General features: G+C 33.7%; 3 protein-coding genes across 5 annotated transcripts; 2 read left to right on the top strand and 1 right to left on the bottom strand.

Annotated features, from left to right (window-relative positions):
• The first annotated feature begins 2791 nt into the window (after positions 1–2791).
• On the top strand, positions 2792–3919 carry LOC113707425 (NDR1/HIN1-like protein 12). The gene has a single exon (XM_027229755.2). The coding sequence runs from the start codon at positions 2958–2960 to the stop codon at positions 3549–3551; it is 594 nt and encodes a 197-aa protein (XP_027085556.1). The 5' UTR covers positions 2792–2957; the 3' UTR covers positions 3552–3919.
• Positions 3920–9794: 5875 nt separating this feature from the next.
• LOC113705332 (uncharacterized) lies at positions 9795–18508 on the top strand. Of its 3 annotated transcripts, none has more exons than XM_027227142.2 (4): positions 9795–9945; positions 12061–12208; positions 15883–16062; positions 17656–18508. In XM_027227142.2, the coding sequence occupies exons 1-4, from the start codon at positions 9872–9874 to the stop codon at positions 18310–18312; spliced, it is 1059 nt and encodes a 352-aa protein (XP_027082943.1). In that variant the 5' UTR covers positions 9795–9871; the 3' UTR covers positions 18313–18508. The 3 variants fall into 3 exon arrangements, with proteins under 3 accessions (XP_027082943.1, XP_027082941.1, XP_027082942.1); XM_027227140.2 differs by having other exon boundaries at positions 9805–9945; positions 11910–12208; XM_027227141.2 differs by having other exon boundaries at positions 9805–9945; positions 11910–12208; positions 15901–16062.
• Positions 18509–21178: 2670 nt separating this feature from the next.
• On the bottom strand, positions 21179–25859 carry LOC113705769 (protein CNGC15b). The gene is made up of 8 exons (XM_072063705.1): positions 25763–25859; positions 25475–25542; positions 24824–25364; positions 24439–24651; positions 24035–24327; positions 23798–23909; positions 23301–23537; positions 21179–22114 (listed from the first exon to the last, which is right to left on the bottom strand). Exons 2-8 carry the CDS (start codon positions 25501–25503, stop codon positions 21395–21397), a joined length of 2145 nt encoding a protein of 714 aa, XP_071919806.1. The 5' UTR covers positions 25504–25542; positions 25763–25859; the 3' UTR covers positions 21179–21394.
• Positions 25860–27574: the final 1715 nt, after the last annotated feature.

Raw genomic sequence — 27574 nt, forward strand, 5'->3', positions numbered from 1 at the left:
ACAATTTAGATAATAAGAATCATCGTTATAATTTCTCGAGTATGTATTCATATTTCACCTATTCTACCCAACTCTATGTTCATAGTGTAATAAAAGTCATAATTTTGAAATTTATAAGTTATTTGAATTTGTGAAATTATATATACTTTAAAACAAATTGACACTTTTTCAATATGGTATAAACTGAGAATTCATTATGGAAAATGGATTCTATCTATTATACTATTTCAAATATTCTCAGAAAAGAGAAAGGTCTTTTTGTTAATTTTGAAAATGATGTTAATTCATGTGTTACACACTAGGTTGGACAATAATCTAAAGTATGGATCTAATCAATATTTTAGTGGCGAAGAATTGGAGGATCTTGAATGAACTAAATTTGATGTCAAATTTGGTTCAAAGGTCAGATTTGTTATTAGTCTTATACCCAAGTGTGTGTTTAGAAGGAAAAAAGTTTTGATCTTTTACCATACCATTGCTCTAATCAATCAGTTTCTTGAGCTATTTGTTGATCGATTTGTTAAGTGGTAGACCCAAACTAAACTTCACAAATAACACTCGATAATTAAACACAAAACACGTTACTCCAGATAAGCTATTACACCAAGTAATAAAACCATTGGACAAAATCGGCACACAACACTAGTGCACAAAGTTACTAAACTTTGGAGACTTGCATCACTTGGAGACTTCACCTCACTGCCACGAAAACAGTGGTCTTCTACTTGTACCAAGTGGGTTGTAGTTTTTTCGATAATGCAATAGATTATTTTTCTATGCTATGTCGGTTGCTGCTACTGCTTTTTTTTTTTTTTTTTTTTTTTGCACAAAGTTACTAAACTTTGGAGACTTGCATCACTTGGAGACTTCACCTCACTGCCACGAAAACAGTGGTCTTCTACTTGTACCAAGTAGGTTGTAGTTTTTCGATAATGCAATAGATTATTTTTCTATGCTATGTCGGTTGCTGCTACTGTTTTTTTTTTTTTTTTGGCTAAAAAAATTTTTATTAAGAGGAAGAACGAAAAAAAACAAGATTCTAGAGAGGGCCCAAACCTTGTCTCTAGAAGTAAACAATGAATATTAAATAAGGAGTATTTATTCCCTTACAACTTGTGTCATAAAATTGGGAAACGATATTGAATCTAAAGCTACAATGGCTTTAGGTTGCTGCTACTGCTTGTTGTTACATGACTATGAAAACAATTTCTAGAAAACTCTTGAGAGAGTCAATACACTCTACTATAGTACTTCATAAGTTGTCAGTTCGGAGAGAGAGGTCACCATATCTATATATATATCTTAACATTTATACCTACTAATTTTTTTCATTTTTTTCCACATAGGGGTAATTGGTTGGATCAATGTTTCACAATGCCAAGTTAATATCACAAGATTAATTCCCTGATTTTGTTGTGCATTAATTTGGACTTGAATGGCAAAGTTTAGGGATGGGATTTTGAATTTTTTGAGGTAATTTTATTGAGTTTTAGAATTAAGGCCTATTCTCATTTCCCATATCCTCTACTTCAAGGGTATCGGGAAAGCAAAATTTGGTTAGCTGTTGATGCTTTTCTTCCTATCAAAAAAGAATGCACGATATTTACTATAACAGTCATACACAATAGAATTCAATTCGGTCATATAGTTTAGGTATATAACTATTTTTTAATTGAATATAGCACATATTAATCAATATAAGGAACTTGAAACTTGTAGAAGCTAAAACTTAGAGAATTTTTTTCGACGTTCTTTTACATAAAGAGACTATTTTAGGTCTCAGAGCACACGATTAGTGCACGTGTAAATTTTTATTCATATTCTCTACTATTGTTCTAATTTAAAATGAAAAAATATAATAGATGAACCTCTTTGGCAATGATAAATTCCCGTATGCAAAGAGAGAAGCTATCTATTACTTTTATTGAACAATTTTGGGAAAGTTGTTTGAATCGTCAAATTTCAAATTTATTTTTAAATTAGAATATTTAATTAATTTGTGATGTTATATATACTTAGTGCAATTATAGAATAACATACAGATTGAAGAATTTAGAAAAGTCTTAGCAGTAGCATACGTGCAGATCATTTAGTTCATTTACTTTTTATTTCATGGAATTAACCAATGGGGTTAATGAGCATGAATATTGCACATGCAAATCATTATTCGCATTTTATTTGGAGTCTAATATATAACAAATTTGATTTAGAAACCTATTTTATCTTCTTTGTATTTGTTAAAGAGTAATTCTGTGCTTTATAAAAGTTTCACATCATAAATATGTAAGTCTCGTGACCTTGTACATACAAAACTAATTTCTTTTCCCATTTAAAAGGGGCAGTAAATTGTATAAATATTTTACAATGTCAGGTTGAAAATCACCACACTAATTCCTGAATTTGTTGCACATCGAGTTTCTCCAGCCAAATTCCTTAATTTTGTATCAGATTGTCCAATGTGTAAGTTAAAAACGACGACCCTAGCCTACATTTCCTTTTAATTACGTAAGGTAGCGCCCCACCCCGCCCCCCAAAAAAAAAATTTCCTGTTCCGGATCCCGGGATACTTTGAAGTTTCTAGTACATGATCCCATGATCTTTATTTGTGAACTGTTAACAAAAAGTGAAAAAGCCAAATTCTGAGTTCCAATTAACTTTGTAAACAAGATCATAGGGACTGCAAGTTTGGTATTTCACCTTTTCATTGCAAAAGTAGCTGCATTTCCTACATGTAGAAGTATATAACATAAGAGTTATCAAGATAACTTTATCTCTAGGAAAGGAAGATACCAAAACCATCACCACAAAATTAGGCCAAGAACCCTATGTGTTGTGTCTGTCTCAGTATTTCCCCAATCTCCACAGCTCCAAGTTTACCGTCATAAAATACCCATAAACATCTTCTTCATCACATTCCTCCGAATGTTGTCATTCTCCAGAAACACCACCATCTTCCAATGCCAAGGCCCAGTTTACGACGACCCACCAATCCTTTAATCTGGTGTGCTGCCATATTTTGTGCCCTCTTAAGCGTGGCCGTCATAGTCACTGGCATCGTTATAATCGTCGGTTACATAGTAATCCGGCCTAAGGTGCCTCAAATGATCGTAACAAGCGCTCAACTTGACCGACTCGACTTCGATCAAGCTGGGATTCTCACTGTCAAGACCACCATCTTCATCAAGGCAGAGAATGATAATCCAAAAGCCCATGCAACCTTTTACGCGACGAAGTTTTTGCTAGGTTTCCATGGTGTAAGGGTAGCACAGTTGCGCGCTGATTTTCCTGTCGAAGTAGGCAAAAATAGCTCGGTGGATTTGATGTTTGAAGTGGAATCAACTCCAATCCCATTAGATCCGGAAGAACAGAATAGTGTGTTCTTGTCTTTGAGCCAAAACCTGATTGTTTTCGACTTGAAAGGTACCACAAGGACTCGATGGAGGGTAGGGTTGCTTGGTTCCGTCAAATTCTGGTTGCATCTTGATTGCCACCTTCAGTTCCCCAAAATTGGAGATGTTATATATCCAAAGTGTAGCACCAAATCAAGATGAATGATTTTGACTCCTCATTTGCTATTTGCTAAATCCAAGGTGTTCTGCATTAATTACTCTGTAACTTAGGTCCTTGTCCTTGGTTCGGAAAAGATTACAAAAGTGCCATTTTGAGGGTAACAAGAACAAAAAATTGCTGTGCTATGTGCATCTAGGTAAGTTTTGAGATGGGATTTTGTGTTTTTCTTGAGGTCATTTCATTTTCAGATTTAGGGGTTTCTTGTTCTTCAAGGGTGTAGGGAAAATAAAATTTGGTTAGCTTTTGATGCTTTTCTTCCTATGATCAAAGAGTGTAATGAAGGCAATCTTTGAGGTGCTTTGTTCCATTTAGTCGAATAATTAATCAAAGCTATGAGCAGTTCAATATAGCTCAAGTAGACTAGTTATAGGAGCTCTTCATTCTATTAACCACGTAATTTGACTACCTTTTTGTATTTTTGTTTTTATATATCTTACTTGCAAAAGCTGATGTTATAGATGCAGTGTTTCTCTGAACAAATATGAAATTTTCATTGAATAGACGATATTGACAAAGAGTTAACTCAAAAGGCAAGTTTTGGCAATCTTTTTTGGGCATTATTTCTTCGGCTTTGTTTGGCTATTAGAATTTAGTGAAGTGAAAAAAGAAATTTCAAGAGAACAAGTTTGTCATTTTTGGACAACAAGAAGGAAAAGTGAAAACGGTTTGAAATAATAATTTACACCTGAACTTGGAAACCAAGTATGGCCAGCGTGACCTAATTTTTATTATGAGCAAATATATTAATCTGATACTTTTTTATTAAATCTGCCGGATACCTTTTTGTTTTCATCTACTATGAGCCAAAGTAAGGAAATAGGTTTGTTTAATAATCTGTTTTTGTGCTTCGTCATTCTTCACAACTTTGTTTTAATAATATAACTCATAAAAACTACCAAACACATCTCATGAAAGAGGAGGAAAACAAAAGTACTAGAAAGAGGGCCAGAAAGGCAGAAGCATGCTTTTTCTTGAAGCTTTCTATGTTTAAAGCATTAGATCCCCAACCCAATGCTTTGAGTCTTTCATACAACTGCAGAAAGAAGATATCAGCGAGCAACAATTTATTTTCTTATCGTCTCGGTCAATTCCTCCTTAAGCCCTTAAACTTTAGTTATTTTCTTTTTATTCCCTAAACTATAAGATACTCCAATAAAATCCTTGAACATTTTGATTGGTTTTCAAGTGTTTCTGAATTTTATTTTAGTCTAAGCTTCATAAAAGGATAACTATTTCAAATGCATGCTAGATTCCATTTTAGCATGTTCTAAAGTACAACCCGACAACTAAAAAAGGAATTATGTGGTTTAGTTTGCTTATCTTAGAAGACTATTGAATAACCGTCTATTTTATTACGCAAATCAAGTAGCAAATAGAATATGTACTATGTAAAGAACTTGAAGCCAATTCTCCTTTTGAATGGCGTGTTCTTTAAAATATGTTCAGATCAATTAAATAGAAGGGATAATATTAGAAACTTCCCCTCATGTTTCTCTTAATATCACCAAGCACCTCTAAAGTTTTAAAAATATCCCTTACCTCCCTTATTTTTTTATATGTGTAACAAAATTTTGAAAACCTAAACAACCCTTTTGCTCACTAAATAAAAATACTCCTAAACCACTCTATTTACTCCAAGAAAACTATTATCTAAAAAACAATCTCCAATAGTACTACCCTATTAAATTTGCAATGCTATAGTCCAAAAAACATATAAATTTGACAAGTAAAAAGGGATATTTGCAAAGAAATACACTAACACCAATTTAACTTTATTTGCTCAAAACCAGTTTCGTATGAACCTTATATTTTTTTTTTCCCAACTTCTTCTCAATTCATGTCCAAGCCCTTAAATCGTACTGATCATTATGAAAATCAACTCAAAATAAATAAAGAAATCATGTTGGCATACTAAATCAAGTCTAAAAATAGAAGTTTTTAAATTATTATTTAGCAGTGTTTTAGCCAAGTTATGTTTTTAGTAGTTTTATTGGAGTCAACTTATAGTAGTTTTATTATTTAGGAATTGAAAATTTATTAGAAAATTTTTTATAATTGTAAAACTTATTTACCAGGTCATCTAATCTATAAAGGGAGTCTTATTATTATTGTCACTTGACAAGAGTGAAAATAAGAGAGCTTGTTCTTATGTGTGATTAGTTGATTTATTCCTCTTCTCCCACACATATTCTTATGTGTGTAAATAGCCTCCCCATTTATATGGTTTTATGAAATTTATCTCCTATATTATTTTGGTGAAATTTTCTGGATTGTACAAATCATATCCCACTCTATCACAATAAAAAAAGAGTAAAAAAAATAAATTTCAATTTACTATAATTTATAAATAAAAGATCGCATAGTCATCCAAAAAATTAAGTAAGAGAGAATGTTGAAAAAATGAGAAAGAGAAGAAAATGACTTTTGTTTTTTTCTTTTTTAAAATATTTTGAGTTCCATTTATTTGATATGTAAATTATGTATCAAGTGAGGTTAATATAGCTTTTTTACAATTATTAAGGGAGGAAAATGATATTCTTAAAATCTCAGAATGTCAAATGATATTAGGAGAAATCTCAAAGGAGGTTTCTAATGTTATCTCTAATTAGAACCCTTAACTTTGTACAATGTCTATTAAGAGTATTTTATGAAGGGTTTTCATAACGGATACTCAATAAATATTCGTTAATTAAATTACATTTAACCTACTATATATATACACACTAATAATTATTATTCTCTTGTGCATTTACATACATTTCCTAATCAATTACACTTTTTCAAGAAAACGGACACTTAAAATAGATTTTAACGAGTGCCTAAATACGTACTCGATAGACACTCCTTTTATGAAATTATAAAGTTTAATTACACCAATGACTTGTTTGTGCTTTAATACACATAGATTTGGATGATGTGTAGTTGCATCGCTGCTGCGTTGATCTAAATGTAAGTGATTGAAATGGGTCTGCCTCCATTGCCTCATTGTCGTCTTCCTTGTTTTATGTGTCTCGACACCATTAACTATTTAATCTATTCGATATTTTTCTAAATTCGCAATACTATTTATCTTTGGCCCCTCATTGCGATTGATGCTAATAAATCATTAGTTGAAGCGATTTGGAAAATTTGGTTTGATTGTAGTTATATACCGACTGATGAATTTCACTCACGAACCATGAATTTAGAAATGTACATAAGGGTTTTATTTGAGGAGGTAATTACAAATTAAATGTAAACGAAAAATAAGAAAAAAATGTACAAAGGCAAAAACTAATAAATGTAGATATAGGAAACTAATAAATAAGATGTGACTGACATCAGATATGGCATTATTGATTTATGTTTTATCAATTGAAAAGGGAAAAACGAGTTACTGCTTATTGAAAACTTTTCCATAATTAGATATCTTCTAGAGCAACGATTGCCTTAAAAAAAATATTGCCTAAGTGCTAGCTTATTTTCTAGAGCCTTGTTTGGATTGTGAGTTTTCACAAAAAATAATAATAATAATTTTTTTTTACATATTTTTAATCACTTTTTGACTCACATACATATTTTTCTACAAAATCACAAAAAATTTACAATCCAAACGAGCTCTAACTACCTCTAGCCCCAACGCGGTCGTTGTTCAAAATTTAATTTTATTTAGAGTTTTCACATCAATAGTTTAGAACAAATACATTTTTTCCCCTTAACATTTAGGAAAAGCTCATTGAATTTTATTTAAAATTTCCAAAACCTAGCACTTAAAAACCCCACTTTATAACTAGTGGCGCAGATAAACACATTTTAATTTACCATATAGATATACACAGGTCAAAAAAGGGCACAAACACAATGTAAAACAACTATCACTTTTATCTAATTCCGTTATGAAACTGAACCAACTAATAAAATATCCCCAAAAAATAGCTTATGATTAACTTATGATCAACTAACGGACACATAAGATTTTGGTCTAATTGTCAAACTTAAAACCCCTCGAGTTTGAAGCCTTGAATCGATAATTGCTAGTATAGTTCAATTTTTACGTAATTATCCAACAAAGTGTGAGTTATTTGTACTTAATGAACATAAGCTATTGTGTTAATCGCAGAATTATGAGTTATGTATAATCTTTAACAAATATAAAAAAAAATAAAAACTTATGACTGTATCCAAAAAAAAAAAGGGCACAAAAAATAAGACTAAAATTTAGAACTAAAAGAACCCAGCTTCTCATTTTGTCATTTTCGACTAAAATGTTTTGAGTTGATGTTATATACATTGTTAGGGTAAAGATTTTTTACACTAACAAACATAGATACATGGCATATGAATAAAAAGTGAATTTAAAATTTTAATAGTAATAATGTGACATTCATTTAAATTTACTTGTATAACAAAATCTTTATACAGACAATAAAAAAAATTAATCCCAAATTTCTTAGCCTAAAACGGGTCACTACAGAGCAGGAGATTAACAAACAAGTAGATCATTGGTCCAATGGCCACTAACTCCATCTCAGGGCGCCCGTTGAAGGATCAAATTTCCTTACGTGCAATGTGCATCAAACACGAGAAACTCTTGGCTTTTTAAATCTAGAAAGAGTTCCATGGTGCACCTATCTGGGATTTTAACGCTCAATTGGATCCATTCCATTCTCTCATAGTATAAGAGATTAAGACTCCACTTAGGGTTGTTGCGTTTTTGGTAAATAAAAGAAAAAAATATATTTTTGAGTGCTAAAAGTACATTTAAGAAATTTACTGAATATCATCCCATAAAATTAGAAATGAAATTTTTTATATTAAAAGTGTTTTAGCAAAAGTTCAAACTTGATGTTTTCATAATGACTTGTGTTATTTAAAAATAAAATATTAAATTTAATCATTTTATTCTATATTGCGAGTTAAATAAAGAGATAAATATATTTTAAAAAGTTTATATAACATATTATTTAAACTATGTATTTATATAATATATTTAAAAATACTTAAATAATTAATATCGCAATTCAAACGATTCCCATCAAGAGTAGTCGTAAAATACTAAAATGTTGCCGTCCAACCCAAAAAAAAAAAAAAGTAGTAGTAGTAGATTAAAGATAGGGAAAATCGTCCAAAACGTCCCTCATATTTTGTAAAATAATTTTTTTCGTCCCTCACTTTTAAAAGTATAATTTTATATCCCTTATAAATTCACATCGGACAAATTTAGTCCCTAACTAGGTTTTCGATCAATTTTTGTCCGGAATCCATTATGTGCAAGGCACGTGATCATTTTTTAAGGGTAAATTTGTCAAATTATATTTTACATAATCTGATCTATAGTTCTCCACATTTTATAAAATAAATTATTTCGTCCCTCACATTTTATAAAATGATTTTTTTCATCCCTCGCATTTCACAAAATGAATTTCTGCATCCCTCACATTTCAAAAAATGAATTTTTCATTTCTCACTAATTATGTGTGTGAATACATTTTTTAAACACATGTATATGTCTATTTGATTTTACTTAATAATAATAGCATAAACACATATATGTAATTGGGCCCAACTTGTGGGCTATCTTCTCTTTTTGTATAATTATGACTAATATTTATCAATAGAACCTTAATTTGCATATTCTTATTGTATTTTGACCGAAAATAGCTTTATTGGCCAACTTGACAATGAATGCAAAATTATTTACTAGCTAATACGAGATGAAATCAAATGATCACGTATAATTTATGGTACTCACACACATTTTTTTTTTAGGATTTCCCTCACATACATAATTAGTGAGGGATGGAAATATTCATTTTTTGAAACGTGAGGGATGGAGAAATTCATTTTGTGAAATGTGAGGGGTGAAAAAATTATTTTATAAAATGTGAGAAACGAAAAAATTTGTTTTATAAAATATGGAGGACTATAGATCAGATTATGTAAAATATAATTTGATAAATTTATCCTTAAAAAATGATCACGTGCCGTGATGGATTCCGGTCAAAAAATAATCGGAAACTTAGTTAGGGACTAAATATGATCAATGTAAATATGTAAGGAATATAAAATTATATTTTTAAAAATGAAAGATGAAAAAAGTCATTTTACAAAATATGGAAACGTTTTGGCCGATTTACCCTTAAAGATATCGACTAGATTCCCTTATCAATCCCACGTCTACCTGCACCAATTTTTCAACGTTCGGAGAGTGAGTCAGCTTCGACGTGTCATTCTCATGTTAATCCCACGTTTCGCCACTTCCCTTCTGATCTTCTTTTATCCTCTTTAGTCTTTCCCCTTTTTTTCACTCTCCAGTTAGTCAATGTCACTTCCCAAATCTCTCTTTTCAGTTCAGTTCAATCCAATTCAGTTGGAAGCTTCTTCTTCAGCACTACAGTAAGCAACAATTCTCTCCCCACTTGACTCTCTACAACTGCTGACGTATATATACATTCTTTTTTGCCTTTTTTTTTTTTATTTTGTGTTTTGTTGATGAGCCAACAACATGCATGTTTAATAGCTCATTTCTGCTATGATTTGTGTTTGTATATATTTGGTTGTAAAGGGTCCTTGATGAAGTTGTGGTTGTGGGATTTTATTAAACTTTCTCTAGGATTATATGGTGTTTTTCCTAGCTTCTTGTTAGATTAACATGTCTGAGATTATCCAAAGGTCTAACGTAGATAAGTTTTTACACCTAAAAGGTAAGAAGCTTGTGCAGAATTTTAGGGACTTGACATTGAAATTTATTTGAAGTCAGAGAGGGTAAAACGAGGAATTTTAGAAATTTTTTTTTTAACCTTCTTCTTCTTCGTCATCATCTTCTTCTTCTGCATCTTTATTCGGTTTTTTTTGGGGGGAAGGGGGGGGGGTTTAAATCCCATCACCACCGCCTGTTGGTGTTGAAAATTTAAATTATTCATTTATTTTTTTATTTATTTTTGCTCTTGCCTGTCAAGAGGATAAACATGTATTAGTGGCAAAATTTTCACTTTGTAATTTTTCAATGCTGTTTGACAAGACAGAACCTGACAAAACTGCCTGAACATCTGGGATTATTGTTGCTGTTCAAGGGATACATAGGAGTCCAAAGAAATGAAAAATGAATAAGCAACTTAAGATTTTCATGTTAGTATTTACATATTTATTTTAAGGCATAAGAGAGAAAATTGTGAAAATTTCAAACCGTTAGGTGTTATAAATGAATTATTCTGATTTTTCAATACAGAAATTCAATTTGATTCTTTTGTGTAAGAGACAGGGTACTGAGGTCAAAGTATTATTTTCTCAATGCATCCTTCTACACTTGACAGATCTATTTTCGGCCGAGTGATGATTTTTGTGGTTATGAAAAATCAATATCCTTCGCCCAAGGACAATGCTTACTCAATTATAAAAACATTTTGGGAGAAAAAATATTGTTGGAGGCTGCAAACCTGTAGCACTTCACTGAAAGGGAGCATTTGAAGAAATTATAAGTGATAGGATTATAAAATTGTAAGGTACTTTTGATGGATACTTCAATATATGGAGGAAGTAAGCAAATTTAGCCAGAAAATTTTGAGTAGCATGATAGCTCCTTTGAATGAACGTGGTAAAGTAGAATGTTTACACTTCTATGTAAACTCAAAGAGGATTAAAAACCTGCGTCGGAAAGATGATTTTTTAATCTCACATAGACCTTAATATAACATACATAATCTTGGAAATGGATGGTGATTGAAGAAATTTTTTTTTAATTTTAAATTGATCATTTTGTACTTGTATAGATTAGCAAACCTCTTAAATGAACCGTTAGCCAAGCCAAAGATAAATTTTTAAAAAGAAAGATGAGAAAGGAAAGTCAAAGGTGCAATGGCATTAACTATTGGGAACCAAGGAGGTTAGAAGCTGTGAAGATATCATTGCTTGTGCGATTGTGATGCTTTCACCCATTAATAGGACCAAAAAATAAAAAAAGCAATCTTTGAAAATTGGTTGCATCATGTGAATTTGTGCTGATATGGTATTAAGTTACAATTAAGACAGACATAAACTGGCAGTTTGTGCATTTATCCTGTAGAGATTGCTGTTATAGCTTAACTTTTACTTCTAATTGCTTGAGTATATCATGATCCCATTTATGTTTCTCCGTTCCCCTTTCATGGTTGCAAGTCATTTCTTGGTTTCTGCATTTTTTAATGAAATTGTTGCTTTGTTATCTCTGATTGTGTACCTTGTGGTTTTTGAGCTTTTACTTTGGTAATTGAATGCTCAATCTTTACTTGCTGGCACCCAATTTGTCGTATACAATACTGCTCGAAAGATAAAATAGCTACCTATGCTCTGAATATGTTATGGTTAACTTTGTTTTAATGCAGATGATGTACAACTACTACAGCAAGTGCATTAGATTTGGAGCATAGCGTTAGATCTAATGGCATTGTTACTTGACCTCACACGTACAACATTTGTTTTGGTGACAAAGCCTTTGTCACTGGCTAAACTATTTTGTCTATTTTGTTTGAGAAGCATTTGCATAGTAATCCAGACTTGGATTGAGCTGTTGAGAGCTGGTATCAATTTCCAATTGAAAATCCTTTGGAGTGTCACAATTTGGGCAATTGCTATTTTGTCAATTCCAGTGCGAGCTTTGACTGCACTGCAAAAGGAAAAACTGGTGAGTTTAATATTTTCAATTTTATTTGTTTCAAGCATCTATAATATGTAAGACTTGGTTCAACTGTCAGCTAAAGGGTTCTTCCTATCTTTAAGTATTTAGTAAAGGTTAGAAGATTTGATAGGCTTCTTGTTTGGTCATCCAATGTTTAGTATTCTCTAGTTTTACATTATCCTAAAATTTTGAGCAGAACATAAAATCCATGCTAAGCCCCCAGGACGTCTAGTGGCCTTATAACAGAAAAAGGAAACAAAACTGAAGACAGAAAATTGGTCTAAGGTCGGTGTTAAGTTAAATAAATTCAGCAATATATCCTAATTCCAGGAAGGAACATAGTTTTGACATATCTTCATTTACTTGGTCTTTACCTTCCTCCTTCCTTGCCACTCCCCTAAAATTTCCTCTTTTGGATGCTGGTCTACTGCTACATTACTAATCATCTCTGACTCTTTAACCTCATAGGGTCTTCTTTATATTGAAGAATTCCTGACATCTGCTGGTAAAGGTGTCAAGGAATGTCAACTTAATGGAAAATCTTTCAGTCAATGACTTAAAATATCTACAGCTCGCTCAGTCTACTTGTGTTATATACCTGAATGCAGTGGATTATGGAAAGAGTTAAAAAGGTAGTCAAAAGATGAAATTATTTATGGACAGTAAACTTTCATGTATGAATCATTTCCGTAGTACCAAATCTTCAAAAATTTTTACAGCATGCTTTCAGTTTGTATTCACAATTCGCTTTTATTTCTGAGTAAAATCATTTGAAGGAGAATCAAAGTTTCTCCCTTCACTTGCTTGTTTGAATATGCTTCATTTTACCTTTCACTTGAGAAATGCAATTCTAGATTTGCTATCCAATTGATAGTTTTTGTCCAATACTGTAAAGAATGAATCATCTCAAAATCTTATTCATGGATTAGAAAATCTGTAATCTTCACACGTAGTGTGAAGTCATTTCAATGGAACCAGATATTTCCCTTAGAACTTCTGCCACTTGACATTGATTATACCAGTAATCTTCTTAGTCTTTAGCATGAAGCTATATCAAAGCAGTTTGTCAATGTGCATTTGGACAGTATGAAGTTAATGTGGTTGTCTGAGCATGAAGAAACTCATGCATGAGATTCTGCCTTGTTACACTTATCAAAGAACTAAAAGACATGAGAAGCTGATGGAGGACAAATTTGAGTAAGGCAACTTCTGCAAAAGAGTATCAATCAGTCGCAACAGTCAAATTTTACACATTCGGTGTCAGGATTTGCATCTGCTCTTGTGTGAGTTGTTAGGATGGCATGGATAGGACTATATGCGTTGTCTTCTTTTAACTCGGTCACTGGTTTACAGCGTGTTTGCCAAAGTATTAGATGCAACCATGTGAGGTAAAACCAGTTCTAGTGTGTGACAGAAAAATATAAGTAGCTTGGAAGCAGTATGCCCCAATTGTTGTTTGGCAATTGTCTAGTCCTGTTCTCTAACACCCCACATCTGATTCATTCTGCCACTGATCTTTTAATGATTTCATATCATTAACTCATACTTTTGGATAACTGGTGTTGAAGTATTCACTTGTTATTTAGTAGAGGGAGAAGTGGAAAAGAAAGAGAAACATCAAGCTATAGTCAGACCAATAGTTGAGGAGCAAGATCTAGTTGGATTTGTCTAATAAGCTGTTATGCAGTCTGTGTATTCTGGTGAATACTTATAAGGTTGATCAGATGGACCTGGTGTCCTTAAAAGCACATTTCTTAAATGGGAATATCAACTTTCAGAATGACAGTTCTACTTCCCTTTCTCACTGAGTTTTCTTTCCAGTGGTTGTGCTTATTGGTTTTTTAGGACAGCTTTAATCTAATTAATACATCCTTGTTTAACTGATACCTAAGCATTAAAACATCAGTTTTTATTATTATTATTATTTTGTTGCTTTCATGGATGGATGGATGGCATGTGCGACTCTTAGATTTTTTTGGGCAGCTAGAGTTGTGCCTTGTCAGATGAGTAGCTGGTGGTAGCGAAGCAGTAAGCACTTTTACTGATTTTTTATATTGTGGAAGCCAAGAGTTAAGCAAAGGCTGTTTGTTATGGTTATGAGACATCTCTTGACTCCTTTCTTTCTCTCATTATAGCTTTCCTTGCCATTTTCAAGTACTATCTTCTGTTTCTTATTTTTCAATAGCAGGAGTTTACTCTTATTCCCACAGGCACTAGTTACATCCATCCCTGCAGCAAGTGCAATTGTTAACCTAACATGTATGAGAATGCATCAGTTGTCCGATTCTACATTCTAAGATCATTATATATTTTGTCTGTGGAGTTATGTGGAGGCTCTTTTATGTCAAGTGGCAGACTTCTATGCTGGGGACTGGGAATGAAAGAGGAAACCAACTAGTGAAACTAGAGCTCCACAATACTGCAGTTTAAAAAGTACAATGAAATGGAAACCTAAAACTTCTGATTTAGAAGTATTGGATAATTTGAGTATATAAACTAGTGTAGAGATTAAGTAGAATAGAAATCAATCATGAAGATTTGTTTTGCATTAGTGTTTAGTCCCTCTTTTCCCATTTTTTACACCAGAATAGCAACAAGAACTTGCATAAATGCTATATGTTGTTCTATAATAATCTTGCTTAAAAACTGGAAAGCTTTTGGAAGTTAAGAATTGTCGAAATTGCAATCCATTTGGATGATGCCTTCTCTTCATCTACCTTTCATCCACTTGTCCTTGAAGACTTGTCCTTGAAGAATTCATGATCTCTGGATCAGCTTAGTTTTGATATCTAGGTCATAAAAGCCATCAGTTTTTCAAACACCTAGTTAGTCAAAAAAACATTGTTAAACATCATCGACACCTAGACACTGTTCTAGAGAGTCTTGTTGAGCCAAAGTTGGATAGATAGTCATAATTCCAGCAGGAAAAAACTAACAGTCAATTTTAAGACACTGTCAAGTTAGGACCTGCATGAGGATTCCACCAACTTCATTTGTAGGTGCCATTGCCTCTGGTCAGTCACAAATAGGTTTTTTTTTCCCCATCTCTCTCTCTCTCTCTCTCTCTCTCTCTCTCTCTCTCTCTCTCTATCTCTCTCTGCATTGCATTTACCTACCTATCTCTGTTATGTGTCTATCTGTCTGTCTGTCTATTTCTCCCCTCTCTCATATGTTCATCCACAAGTATTTAAGCCCTGGCAGACAATTTGCAGATTTCTGAACAAAACTACGGCTGCTTTCCAATTGTCATGCTTGACGAAAGCTCTTTAGGTGTAACTTCTCAATTTGTCAAACTCCACGTTACATATAAAGCATAAACTAGAGGAATTTAAAGAGAGCCAGCTGCTTCATATTGTAGAGTACCAGCTTTCTGTTGGTGCTTTGCTTCCAACGTCTCCTCCAATTTCTCCTCAAAGACCTTTCTTGCACTCTCCGTACTTCTATTTCCAACACTTTGTCTGTCTCTCTCATTCAAACTCACATTCTTAGTTGATTAATGCGTATGAGGAAAAACGGAAAGCTGGATAGCAGCTAGAATGACCATCTGCTGATGTTTTACACCTGCCAATACTTTTTGTTCATTAGTATTGCCTATCTTGATAAGAGGTATAACCAGTTCCAATTGCATGTGTTGTTATCGTAGTATTCTCTGTTACTGATGTGAGAACAGCATAATGTAGCTGGAGATACGCATACAGGATTTGCAAATTGAGTTGGAGAACATGATTTGGCATACAAAGAAACTTGAGGAACAATTGCAGTTGGCCATTAAAGAACATCGGCTGATGGAGGCCCTCTTAGCAGAAGTTGAAGATGAACATGCTGAGGCAATCTCCAAAATGGAGCTACTAGACGGTGAGGTAAATTGTTGATCTTTGTGTGAGTTTGAAATTTGATGCCATGTGCAGTTTGCTGCAAATTAGCATATTTGGAAAAATCATATAGGATCTTGCATCCTTTTGAGAATATTTACATACTGAACTATGACTTAGAAAAATCTTTCTTGTGATATTTTTTTAGGTGGTTGGCTGATGTATGTAAGAGATCCTTGAGCTGAAAATGACCTTTGATCACAATCACCATAGAAATGCATTACAAATTTATTGACACTTGCCTTTGTCTATCTTACAGACTTGTGCGTATTCACTTTCTAGCCAGCTTTTTGATAGATGAGTATTTAAATAAAAACTATAAATTCTGTACATCTTGGGTTCTTATGATGACATTTCATTTGTTATATTTGATAATCAAGTGCAGGCATTGCTAAGAGAGTTTTGAAAGTATCCACTTGCAACACAGTTTACAAAATGATCCTAACGAGGGCAATAGAGTTTATTGCATGGCCGACAGACTCATGAGCATAAGTACAATAAGCCTATGAAAAGGAATTAATATGCGCATTTTTTTTATATGTGCATATTAGTTTCCTCTTAACAACCGAAAAAGGCAGAAGTACGCAAGAAATGTTAATTTTCCCAACAAAGATAAAAACTTTGATAGTGGACTTTGGAAATTTAACTGAATTATGATCATTAATTCCATGTTTGTAAAACCGTGAAAGGAAGGTCTTGTTGTACCAGAAAATAATTGCAATTAGATTCTTGAACCTTTGCTTCCCTGCTGCTAACCCAATAAGCTGCTGTATCATACTTAGGAGGAAAGGGTAATCTAAAAATATGTCCAAAAATGCCCTGTTAACCAGACAAGATCAGACTTACTGCCTCCCTCCTTTGTTCAACCTATTAAAGTAGGACCACAATCAGACACGGTAAACTAGGGTTGAACAATAGGTTAGTATGATACATATCATCAGACTAGGCCTAGACGTTTGTACTAGATGCATAAATGTGTCTCATTCATATCTCTTTTTGAAGAATATTGTGTTACTGGCCAATCAATTGTAGAAGCTAGAAGAGTATTAACTTTTTGGCATTTCAAAGTTGACTAGATGAGCGTGAGTAGGTTTTCACCAACAACTTAAGAATTATGTGCTATTCCCCAGAGTTTAAATGAGTGTCCATAGATTAATATTAATTTATGGTATGACCGTATGAGAGTTTGACTAAGTTTCTCCTGTTAAAATTTAGTAAACATGTCCAATGATGCTTGTGAAAGTAATTCCATATTTTTCCAAATTGGGATCCATATTTATTTGCTTCTTTTTCAAATTGTGATCCAAATTGTGAAAGTAATTCCATTTTGGATCCATATTTATTTGCTTCTTTTTCCAAATTGGGAAAATTGTCACAAAATCTTTCCAAGTGTACCACATTGTGCAAGTTTTTGATATAGTGCTAAGCTGTAAGCCCAGATCTAGGCCAACCAAACCAAGACAGGCCTCAGACCCTGATCAGTTGCTTCATAAAATAGTTTTGATAAAAATACGTAACACTTTGCTGAATGACATTTACAAATTGCACTGGATGATGGATTGCTCTTGTTATTACAAGCAGCTGAAGAATTTGGAGGCTGAAAATAATCAGTTAAAGGAAGTCCAGGGTAAAGCATTTTGGTGCAGCGGAAGTAAAGATGAAGGTCAGATTAGCCAAACTGTCAAGAATGCACGTAAGTTTTGGATTCCGTTGTTGAGATCCCATTACAAGGGAAATGGTGTCAAAGGTGACAATATGAGATGCAGGGATAAGTGGAAGGATGGAAAAGGAAGTAAATCTGAAATGTCTGGTGCAAGCAAAGTTCTGTCAGAAGCTTGTGGGCTTATCCATCCATCTTTTCAAGACACGATGACTCCGAATTTCCGTATGGACAATGTTCTAGAACAGAGGAGGCAGGAAGCTCTTTCTCACAGCTTTTTCAGTGCAGTATGGTCACTTTTGGTTGGAATGATTGTGTGGGAAGCCAGAGAACCGTGCATGCCTCTTGTGCTTGCTCTTTTTGTTGTCGTCATCATGTCTCTTATGTGTGTGCTCCGGTTCTTCTCCACAATTAAGAACAAACATGCAGTTGTTGCAGTAGCTCTCTTGAGCCTCAATTGTTTTATGCTGGGCATGGTGACATGCCCGACGCTACCGGTATTTGCTGATGCTTTAGCTCCTTTTGTCTTTCATGCCTCACAAAAGATGGTAACCTGGTTTCTTGCTTTTCTGACTTAGGCTTTGTGGGTCTGATGTGCTGTGTATGCATATGGAATCTGGATAGTCATTTTGCACCTAGGTCGACTGTTCTGGGCTTAATTGTTCTTGGAGCAGTCTTTTGTCTATGTACATAGTGTCTCTTGACAGGTTACTTGCAAGGGTTCCTAGAGCTTCTGCCTGAATGAAATTGTTACATGAAAGTAAAGTTCGGTTAGACTATGCTGATTTTAACATTTCAGTTTGCTATCACTTTGGTTTAGAGGAAAGAATTAACTAGCAAAATGCTGATAGATTTTCCATTTGGGCATTTTTTTATAATCATTTTCATTCAAGAACATATCATGATTTGAAGTAATTTTTTTTATTTTCTATTCTGAGGTAAAAATCTTCTTCTATACTTGTCTTCAGGACTTTAACAAGTTTTTTAGGGGAGAGATTAATTTGAACCTTTGTTGAAAATCAGTCTTCTGAGGGATTATTGCCGGGATGCTTTATAATTATAAAGTGCTAGGGGGAGGCAATTTCCGGGATTTTGTTGTCGGGACGCTTTATAATTTATAAAGTGCTAGGTGGAGGTAGCTTCCCAAGCTGGCCACACTGAAAATTGAAGTTTTCTAATCAACAAAGGACATAAAGGGGGAAGGATGGGTTGAGTGGATTGGAGGAGGAAGTGTAAGTGAGAGAGAAATTGGCTCTGCAGTTTTCTAATCAACAAAGGACATACAAGGGGGAAGGATGGGTTGAGTGGGTTGGAGGAGGAAGTGTAAGTGAGAGTTTTCGAGTTTGAATCTTTTCACTTGCATTAAAAATGAAAATACAGAGATAAAAAAAAACTTCCAGGTGTAAGTTATGCATAGCAATTAGCCTATTTGTACTTAATTTCCACACGCTACAATCATTTCCGAAGGTGTTTCTCATCAATAAGAAACCAATAACGAGTGGAGTTTTCTGGTCCAAAATCGTTTCAAACATAAGTAATAAATAGTTAGTAAATTCAATAACAAGTGATCCTCCAAATCATAAAAGTGTATTATTGTACTCTCTAGAAGCATTTCCGAAGGTGTTTCCCCATCAGTAAGGGACTAATGGTGAGTGGGGTTTTCTAACACAAAATTGTTTCAAACACAAGTAATAAATAGTTAGTAAATTCAACAAGAAGTAATCCCCCAGATTGGACAAGTAAATTATTATATTTTCTAGATTTTTTTAATGAAAAGAAGTGTTTGTTTGGAAAAAGTATTATTTAAAATATTATTTGGAATAATTACTGTAATATTTTTTGTGATGTAATGTATGTGAGATAAAAAGATAATTGAAAATATAAAAAGATAAATTGAAAAATACATTTATAATGCAAGCGAAATATTATTTAAAATAATTTGCTGTCCAAACACTCTAATTATTCTTTTTCTTAAAGCACATCTTCTAATCTCGTATACGGAGAGCTCTAGGCGAACTCTAAGAAACTCTCCCTAACTATTGGATCAAAGCCCAACATTTCTGTAAGTGATTACTATACTATAGTAGAATAAGTACTTCATATTTGTAAATGAGTCATTAACTGCCCAAGTTCATCGTTTTGCGTGGAGCTATAGGAATGTTAACTTGTTTCTCATGCCATTGATGAATGATAAATTTTAGTTCCTTTCGTTAAAAAACATCACCCTGTGACGGAGGGGATTTGGCATTGGCATTGACATTTACCAATCTAAGAACATAAAGTCGATGTTTTTACTTGATACTCAAGTGTATCATGGTTCGTTTTTGTTTTTTCCCTATCATTGTTTTTATGGTCTACTCATATTATTACATCAAGAGATTTCTTTGTCAACTTTGTTTTAGTCTACTTGATTTTTCTTTTAGGGTAGGTTTTGTATCTTGTTTCAGACTTATAATGAAGAGATACGAGTATCCACTTTTGTATGTGAAAGGTGAATGGCATGAGAAAATGATGCAGAAAAAGAAGGATCCAAGAGACGATGGAAAAATGATTCAAATTATCTTAAGTAATTTTTAAACTTGATTTTACATTGAATATTCACTTAAAAATTCAAAAGAATGATCAACAATATTGTTGTTATTGCCACTATATGGACTGTGGATTAGGGAGAGTGAGGAATAGAGGTGTCAATGGGTTAGGTTTCAGACCGGAATTAAAAATTTCAAATCCAATACCCGACGGGTCTTGAGTTTAGAGTTTCGGAACCGGGTCTGACGGGTCCCGGTCAGATCTGAATCTACCCGGAGAAAAGGTCCGAATTTAAACATTCCAAAATTAAATCCAAAACCAATCACAAATCCAATCTCCAAATCAAATTACAAAACTAAATCACAATAATTTGCAATAATTAATCCAAAACTAACCCCAAATCAATTTACAAAGTCATTACTAAATTGTTAATTTGGTAAAAATGTATATTTAAAAATATTTATATTTTATAATTATTAATATATTATTTGGGTACGGATCAGATGCGGGTCGGAATCCTACATTCTACATCCGACTCGTTTTTTGTTAAAGTAAACGATTATGATTCGGCCCGACTATCGGAATTATTTTTCAATCCAAACTTTAAAAAAATTATCGGATCCGAGCCAGGTGTGAATCCAAACCCAACTCATTGACACCCCTAGTGAGGAAGGAGGCGCGATGGAGGAATTTTGACAGCACAAGACGGGACGGGCTTCCTTGTTTCAAAACCGCTTCCTTTGCAGCACTTTACCCCTCATCCCTCTTACGAAGGATTCTTAGCACTTTACCCCTCTGCCTCGCCCTCCTCTCCTGCAAATATTTCATGCTAATGCTACTACCTATTTCTCTTTTAACATTATTTTTTTAGTTACTTTACTTCCAACATTAACTGTCAACTATAAAATAATCAAATAAAAAAAATATGTTTAGCTCTTAAAATTATTATCACCTTATCCGAGTAACATATAATGAATTTATCAGTTTATCCTTGTTGTTAATTTTTTGGCATTCCCCACTGTTAAATGAATTATCCGAAAACACATAGCTTGAAAGACATATGTACCAAATATGTACATATATACAATATTATTTCCTGTTCCAAATTAAAATGCGTCATTATTTTCTTTTTCATCGATCTTCCACAGAAAAATCAGGTTCCACAGGCTTGTGTAATGTGCTAACAAAGTTCAATTCGGTACCATTTCTCCTGCTTCCATTTCTTCTTGGTGCCAACGTTGTTGCATACCTGACAAACCTCGAAGCCCTCGGAGGATACGAACGGCACCTATGAGCATTAGAAGTTTCCAGGGGAGAAAGTGTGTCATCACCATTCTCGTGATCATCAAGCTTTTCCCTAGCCTTAAGTACAGCAGCTTCTTTTCGCCTTTTATATCGAAACCAAGCTGCCTGAATAAAGCAAGCAGCCCAAGTCCTCCACTGATGGGAATGGTACCTGAAAGTATGCCTGAGTTGCTTACTATGAAGTTTACGAAACTGGGATGCTACAAACTTCACATCTTCAGATACAAGTGCAAATGCTTCAACTTCTGTGATGGCTGTCACAGTTCGCGTGGACGATGGGAGAATGATACTGGGACGCGGATCTAGAGCCCAAGTGAGGAGCTCTTCACCGCAGAAATCGCTGGGTGTCAGGCGGCAGGAGTTGAAGAATCCAGTGCGGCCTCCACCCGTGGTGTAGGAATCTAAGTGGCCTCTGATGATGAAAAGCATTTCGTTTACAGGGTCACCCTCGCGCACTAGGCATGTTCCAGGAGTGCATAGAACTGGTTTTAGCCTTTCGCAGATTGCATCTAGAGTGCATTCATCCATTTGATCGAAGATTGGGACCTGTTTCAGGGTAATAGCCCGCAGAGCTTGAATGTTGATTGTAGAAATTAAGAAAGAATGATGTTCAAGAAAAGAGAATTATCCACCTTATCTTATCAGGACTTGCACCAATCGAGAATTGCATTATTCTAAGATGCAGATTTTACATTTACTGCACTTTTTAGGCACATCACACGGAATTTTTTTCTTTTTTAAGCAATGAAGTAGTGGGACTTAAGAAGGGGAAAAATGTCGAGGGGATTTGAATCTTAGACTTCTAAGTTCTGGTACCTCAATTTTAGCCACAAAACTATGACTTTCTCGACAAAATATTTGGTTGACTAGTCGTTAAACATAAGATTAGTGACATATTTTACGGATTTTTGTACATAAAGAGATTCATATAAGATGCGTATGGCTAGAAGAAAACAATTTCATTTGAGTATCTTCAGTAAGTTTGACTTCAGTTTTCAAACATTGAATGATCAATTGCAACTTAAACTTCATTCTAAATCACAGATATAGGTTCGAGGTTCCAATATTTGGCAGAATCTGTATAAGGTGTTGCAATTAAAGATTGGGACGATTTCTTTTTTTTTTTTTTCTTTTTTTACTGGATTTTTTTAAGCCTGTGCCCCCAATGCACATACTCATATTTGTGTCCAATTGAAAAAACTAACAGTTGGATTTTCCAATTTAATACCTCTTTTAAGAAAAACTATAAACTTTGGTTCCGTGCAGGAAAAATTAATTTTTTTAAAACAAAAGATCAAATATTTGTGTGAGGAGTGCCAGTTAAGCGGGGATGGTAGTTTTTTGAAATGGTCAAAGAGTGAAATTAAATTTTTTAAAAAAATGTGTATCTACACTTGAAAGAGTTAAAGAGTTGAAGTATCTACACTTGAAAGAGTAAAAGAGTAGTAGAGATTAAATTATGGATAATTTTTTTATACACTGTCATTATATAATTTTCTTTATACTAACCTATTTAGATCATGTCATATGATATGAATTCAAATCATATGCATGTAATATACATCCATAACTGTCAATGTAAAAAAATTACTATACTGTCAATGTATAAAAAGTCAATCCTTAAATTATAGTAAAAGAGTGTAATTTAACTAGCGGACATACAAAAGTTCTTAATAAATATCAAAGCTGTATCTCGAAAAATGGAATGAGGAGAAAGGGAACACAAACTCACCCGGCGAACAAGATCAAGACATAAATGGCGTTTAATGTCTCGTCTAAGATCCAAAGGGAGGCCTCTGAGGATAGCTTCTTCATTGACTCCCCTAGTTGTAACCCAATTGTACAAATCATACTTGCGGACTTTCTCCTTCAATTCATGGGGTAACTGTCGATGGTGCATCCATTGTTCTGTATCTGTCCTCCTAACCCTCCACTCTTCTAGCCGTAGGGTATTAGATTGCAGATATGTCTATAGTTTGATCAGAAAAATAAGACAAATATTAGGATCTTCCAAAGCTTATTGAAACATGACACTTCGAAAAGGATCAATGCTCGAGGTCTGCCACAATATTCAATAAGGGACTTTTTGTTAAGGACCATGGTCTACATGAACTATCTAGCACGAATTATTGTCCATACAAGTGAGGTACACTTGAAACTTTTTTGCTGAGATGTAGTCTGTATAAACTAGTTTGCGTTAGCTACAACATGCACGTAACGTAAACTTACTTGCATATTTCCTATTAGCAAAGCAAAAAGCACCAATCCTACTATAGCAATGACAATTGCAAAATCAATTTCTCCAAGATATGTACTTGTAAAGAGATTCTGGCCAACGGAGCTGCAGAAAAGAAAGCATAAGGGAGGGAAGAAAACATTAGCGATGGAAAAAAAATCGAAGCAGATACTATTAATGAGGAAGAAAAGGTTGAAATGGAGTAGATTTTCTTTTCAGATGCTAGTTACCTCAGGCCCCTTAAACCCCACCAGAGACCGTAGGAGAACTTGTTCAGAAACTCGGATGATGCAACTTTTAAGGTCAATGCATCAGCATAAATCCCAAACTGGAAAAAGTCTCCATCAGGAGAACATAGTTGAGAGATATTGCTTGATTTGAACCAATCCATCCTGTCTGAATCATTCATTCTATGACAGTCGAAGAAACGGTACTCGCATTGTGGTTGTTGAAGATCACAGACTTTTTTCCAGCACTGCTCTTGTCGCTCAACCGCTAAAAGATACCAGCAGGAACCAAGAACCTTTACCCCAAAAAAAGAAAATCATCTTTATTTTGACAATCAATTAGTAAAACACTAGTTCTTGACTTTACGAATTGAAAATTTCTGCTGACAATAAAAGTATATACTCACGTGACTTGCCAGCATATAGAGCAGGAGATTATAGGCTGCACCAGCCCATGCAGCGCCAACTACAACTCCAGCAGTCTTAATTATTTGGGATGAGAGCGGAAATATTAAAAACAACCTCAGGAGGAACTGCATAACGATAGTTGACCGTAGCAAATTTTTAGTACTCGTCTTGTTTGAACCCCTAAGACCTGGGATCAATGCCCAAATCAAGACCTGGAAAATCAAATTTGATCAAAACATTGCCTTCAGATTCTCTAAAGGTTAAATTTTATATGGCCATACTTAAAAGTTTGTTAATGTGTAATATTGACCATGACACATGGAATGAGACAACTAGAGAATTACAGAACTTTATTTACAGCTAGCAAAGTGCAAATACGTATACCTGTGGAAGGGGCAGGGCAGCCAATAAGTCAGGCCAGAATTCTTTGCGCAAATACCTTGATGCAACCTTTGATGAATCAATAACTAGCTCTCCTCTCCCGAATACTCGAGAAGATGGCGCAACATAAGCTGTTCTAAATCGAACGAGTATCTGAACAACGTAGAATACATCCACAACAGATCTGATGACTGTAAGAACTATCTCAAATGAACGACTTGAAACCATGCACATCTCCTCCTTAACAATTGGCATATAGAAAAACAACGGGTCAATGAAAAGGGAAATAAGACTTGCAATCAAGAATATTTTGTTCCACAGGGTTACGAATGATCCTCGAGGATCTAATATCTTCCTCTGCACTGCCTCATAGTCCTCAGAGAATACTCTTAAGAGCTTTTTCTTCTGAAGTGGCTTCCTAGCTGTTGCTCTTGTCGCAAACTTTTGAATACATGGCATCTTTGTTTCTGTTTCAAAGGTAAATTTTACAGTATTGCAAGTCTTAGGTGGTGCAAGCTCTACAGTTTCAAGATCATCCTGAAATCTGAAAAATTTAGAATTCAAACTGAATTAGGCAGTTAAAGTTTCAATTTTGATCAGAACAGAATAGACATTACTGATACTTTCATATATTAATATATGGTCCAAGCGTACCTTACAGATTTTTCTCCAGCATATTCCATTGTTCCCAAAGAGATGTTCTGATTACAAGGTAGATCACTCTGTTCTCAAGAATAACATGCCGACAACAGAAGTCAAGACTTTGGATAGTGGTTTATGAAATTTAATCATTATTCTGACAGAACTTCAGAGCAAAACATTTCTTTAAAACATGCAACACAAGCAAAATTTCAGCAAACAGAAAACAGAAAAAATGAAAAATTATTGTAGGCATGCACAGGATTTAATTGTTATGATAAAGTTGGGGAAATGAGAACTCACACTTTATTGCAGATGTAAACCAATGTTGATCAAACCCTTAATATCTGCTTCATATCACGAAGTTGGAGAATCCCAGATTAGGTAGCTAATATTTTCTTCTAATCTTCTCACTTTATGGGGTCTTTTTCATACGTATATATGCAAGTAATATGATATTTGGGCATAAATTTGTCATTAGAGAACAAAACCCTGAATCTTACTTGCTGATAAAATACACGTCTTCTAAGTTTTCTCATCTTGATCTCTATCATGGTTTCTGAAGACTGAAATGTTCCCATCCTCTGGGAATCTTCCAAAAATGATTAACGTTTTAGCTTAATTAAACGTAAAACCACGTAAAGTAATAAAGACAAGAAGATTTGGAATGTTCTGAATCATTGGTACAAGTACTTGCTTCCTATGTGCCATCAACTGATTTTTCTAGTCCAAATTGACTTGTTTTTTTTGTCAAATTGTCCCAAATTTTCAAAATCAGCATTTAAAAAAACGCTTGCCAATGTTCAAAATTTCACAAACTTACTGTGCTGGGGCTTGTGTATTTCCTCCAACCTTACTATTACTCTAAGTTGTATCTCTTTCTATAGGAAAATGTTGCTTGTAGTTTTTTCCACTTCGTGGATTGGAAAGACGTGCAAGACACAGAATTGAATTTCAGTGGAAGGTAATAACAAAATAGGAGCAATTCCCTTTGAGATTGACGTTTTGGCAATTTTCATATGTTTGACTAATATCAGTCCTTGTGCACGACCTCTAATTGAACGGTATGCTGTAACAATTAAAAGATTTGGAGCAGATGCCTTCATACTTTGTCACAATAGTACGTGGCTGTTGTACCTTTTTTTTTTTTTTTTACAAATTTGCGTATTTTTATGGTATTAGACTCGGATGTAAATCTGGCATATATCGCCAAGTTCTTATATGTAACAAAATTATATTAGCATACACCAAGTTACGTAATAAATATTACACAATTACATCCAAACTACATGCCTCGTGTTCAAACTTTAATGCGTCCCATTTTAGGTCTTTTATTTTCTTTCGATAAATTTAAAACCTTTTTCAAACTACTTTATTTTATTATTTAAAAGGCAGGGTGCGACACAACCCAACAACATAACTGGTGGCTTTTATTATAAAAGAATATGTTAGTTGCATAGTTTGATTTATTACTGAGATACAGCTTTCTTATTATATAACTTTAATTGTTGTTTTGTTGAAAAAAATGGTCATTAAAAGAGAACTTGTTGATGTAGAAGTTTGATTAAAGATTTTTTATCGTGAATTGCGATTAGACATCAGGATTAGATAATCAAATGTTAGGGGAAAAAATATGTAATCTACTGCACTATAATTACACTCATAAAAGAGAAATTTCGTATATGTATATGTCCAACCCCTAACCGAAAATCCTAGCTTCATCGCTTCCTGTGCTCTCAATGCTCAATTTACCACCAATCTTGCTTTTGTATACACAAACCTGTAAACTTTTTAACATATTAAAATTGGAATGCATGTTATATAAGAAAATATGTAGACTATGATGATTATACAAATAATAACAGCAAGGAGTATTGTTGATGACCATATAGTGATATTATTACAAAAAAAAATTGTGCTTTTAATTAAATTCTAATCATTAAGTGAACCTGATAAATTTTCAATTCACTATTCAAAGCAGTTCAACTAGTTGAATCTAGTTCAAATGTTTTTCTTTTTTATTCTTTAATTTATTATGTAACTTGGATGACTTTAAAAGTTTAAAAAATAGAAAAAGAAAATTTAGTATGAATCGATTCAAAATTTTGGTTTTTT

Source organism: Coffea arabica, chromosome 8c (genome assembly GCF_036785885.1).
Source record: "Coffea arabica cultivar ET-39 chromosome 8c, Coffea Arabica ET-39 HiFi, whole genome shotgun sequence".
Lineage (NCBI taxonomy): Eukaryota > Viridiplantae > Streptophyta > Magnoliopsida > Gentianales > Rubiaceae > Coffea > Coffea arabica.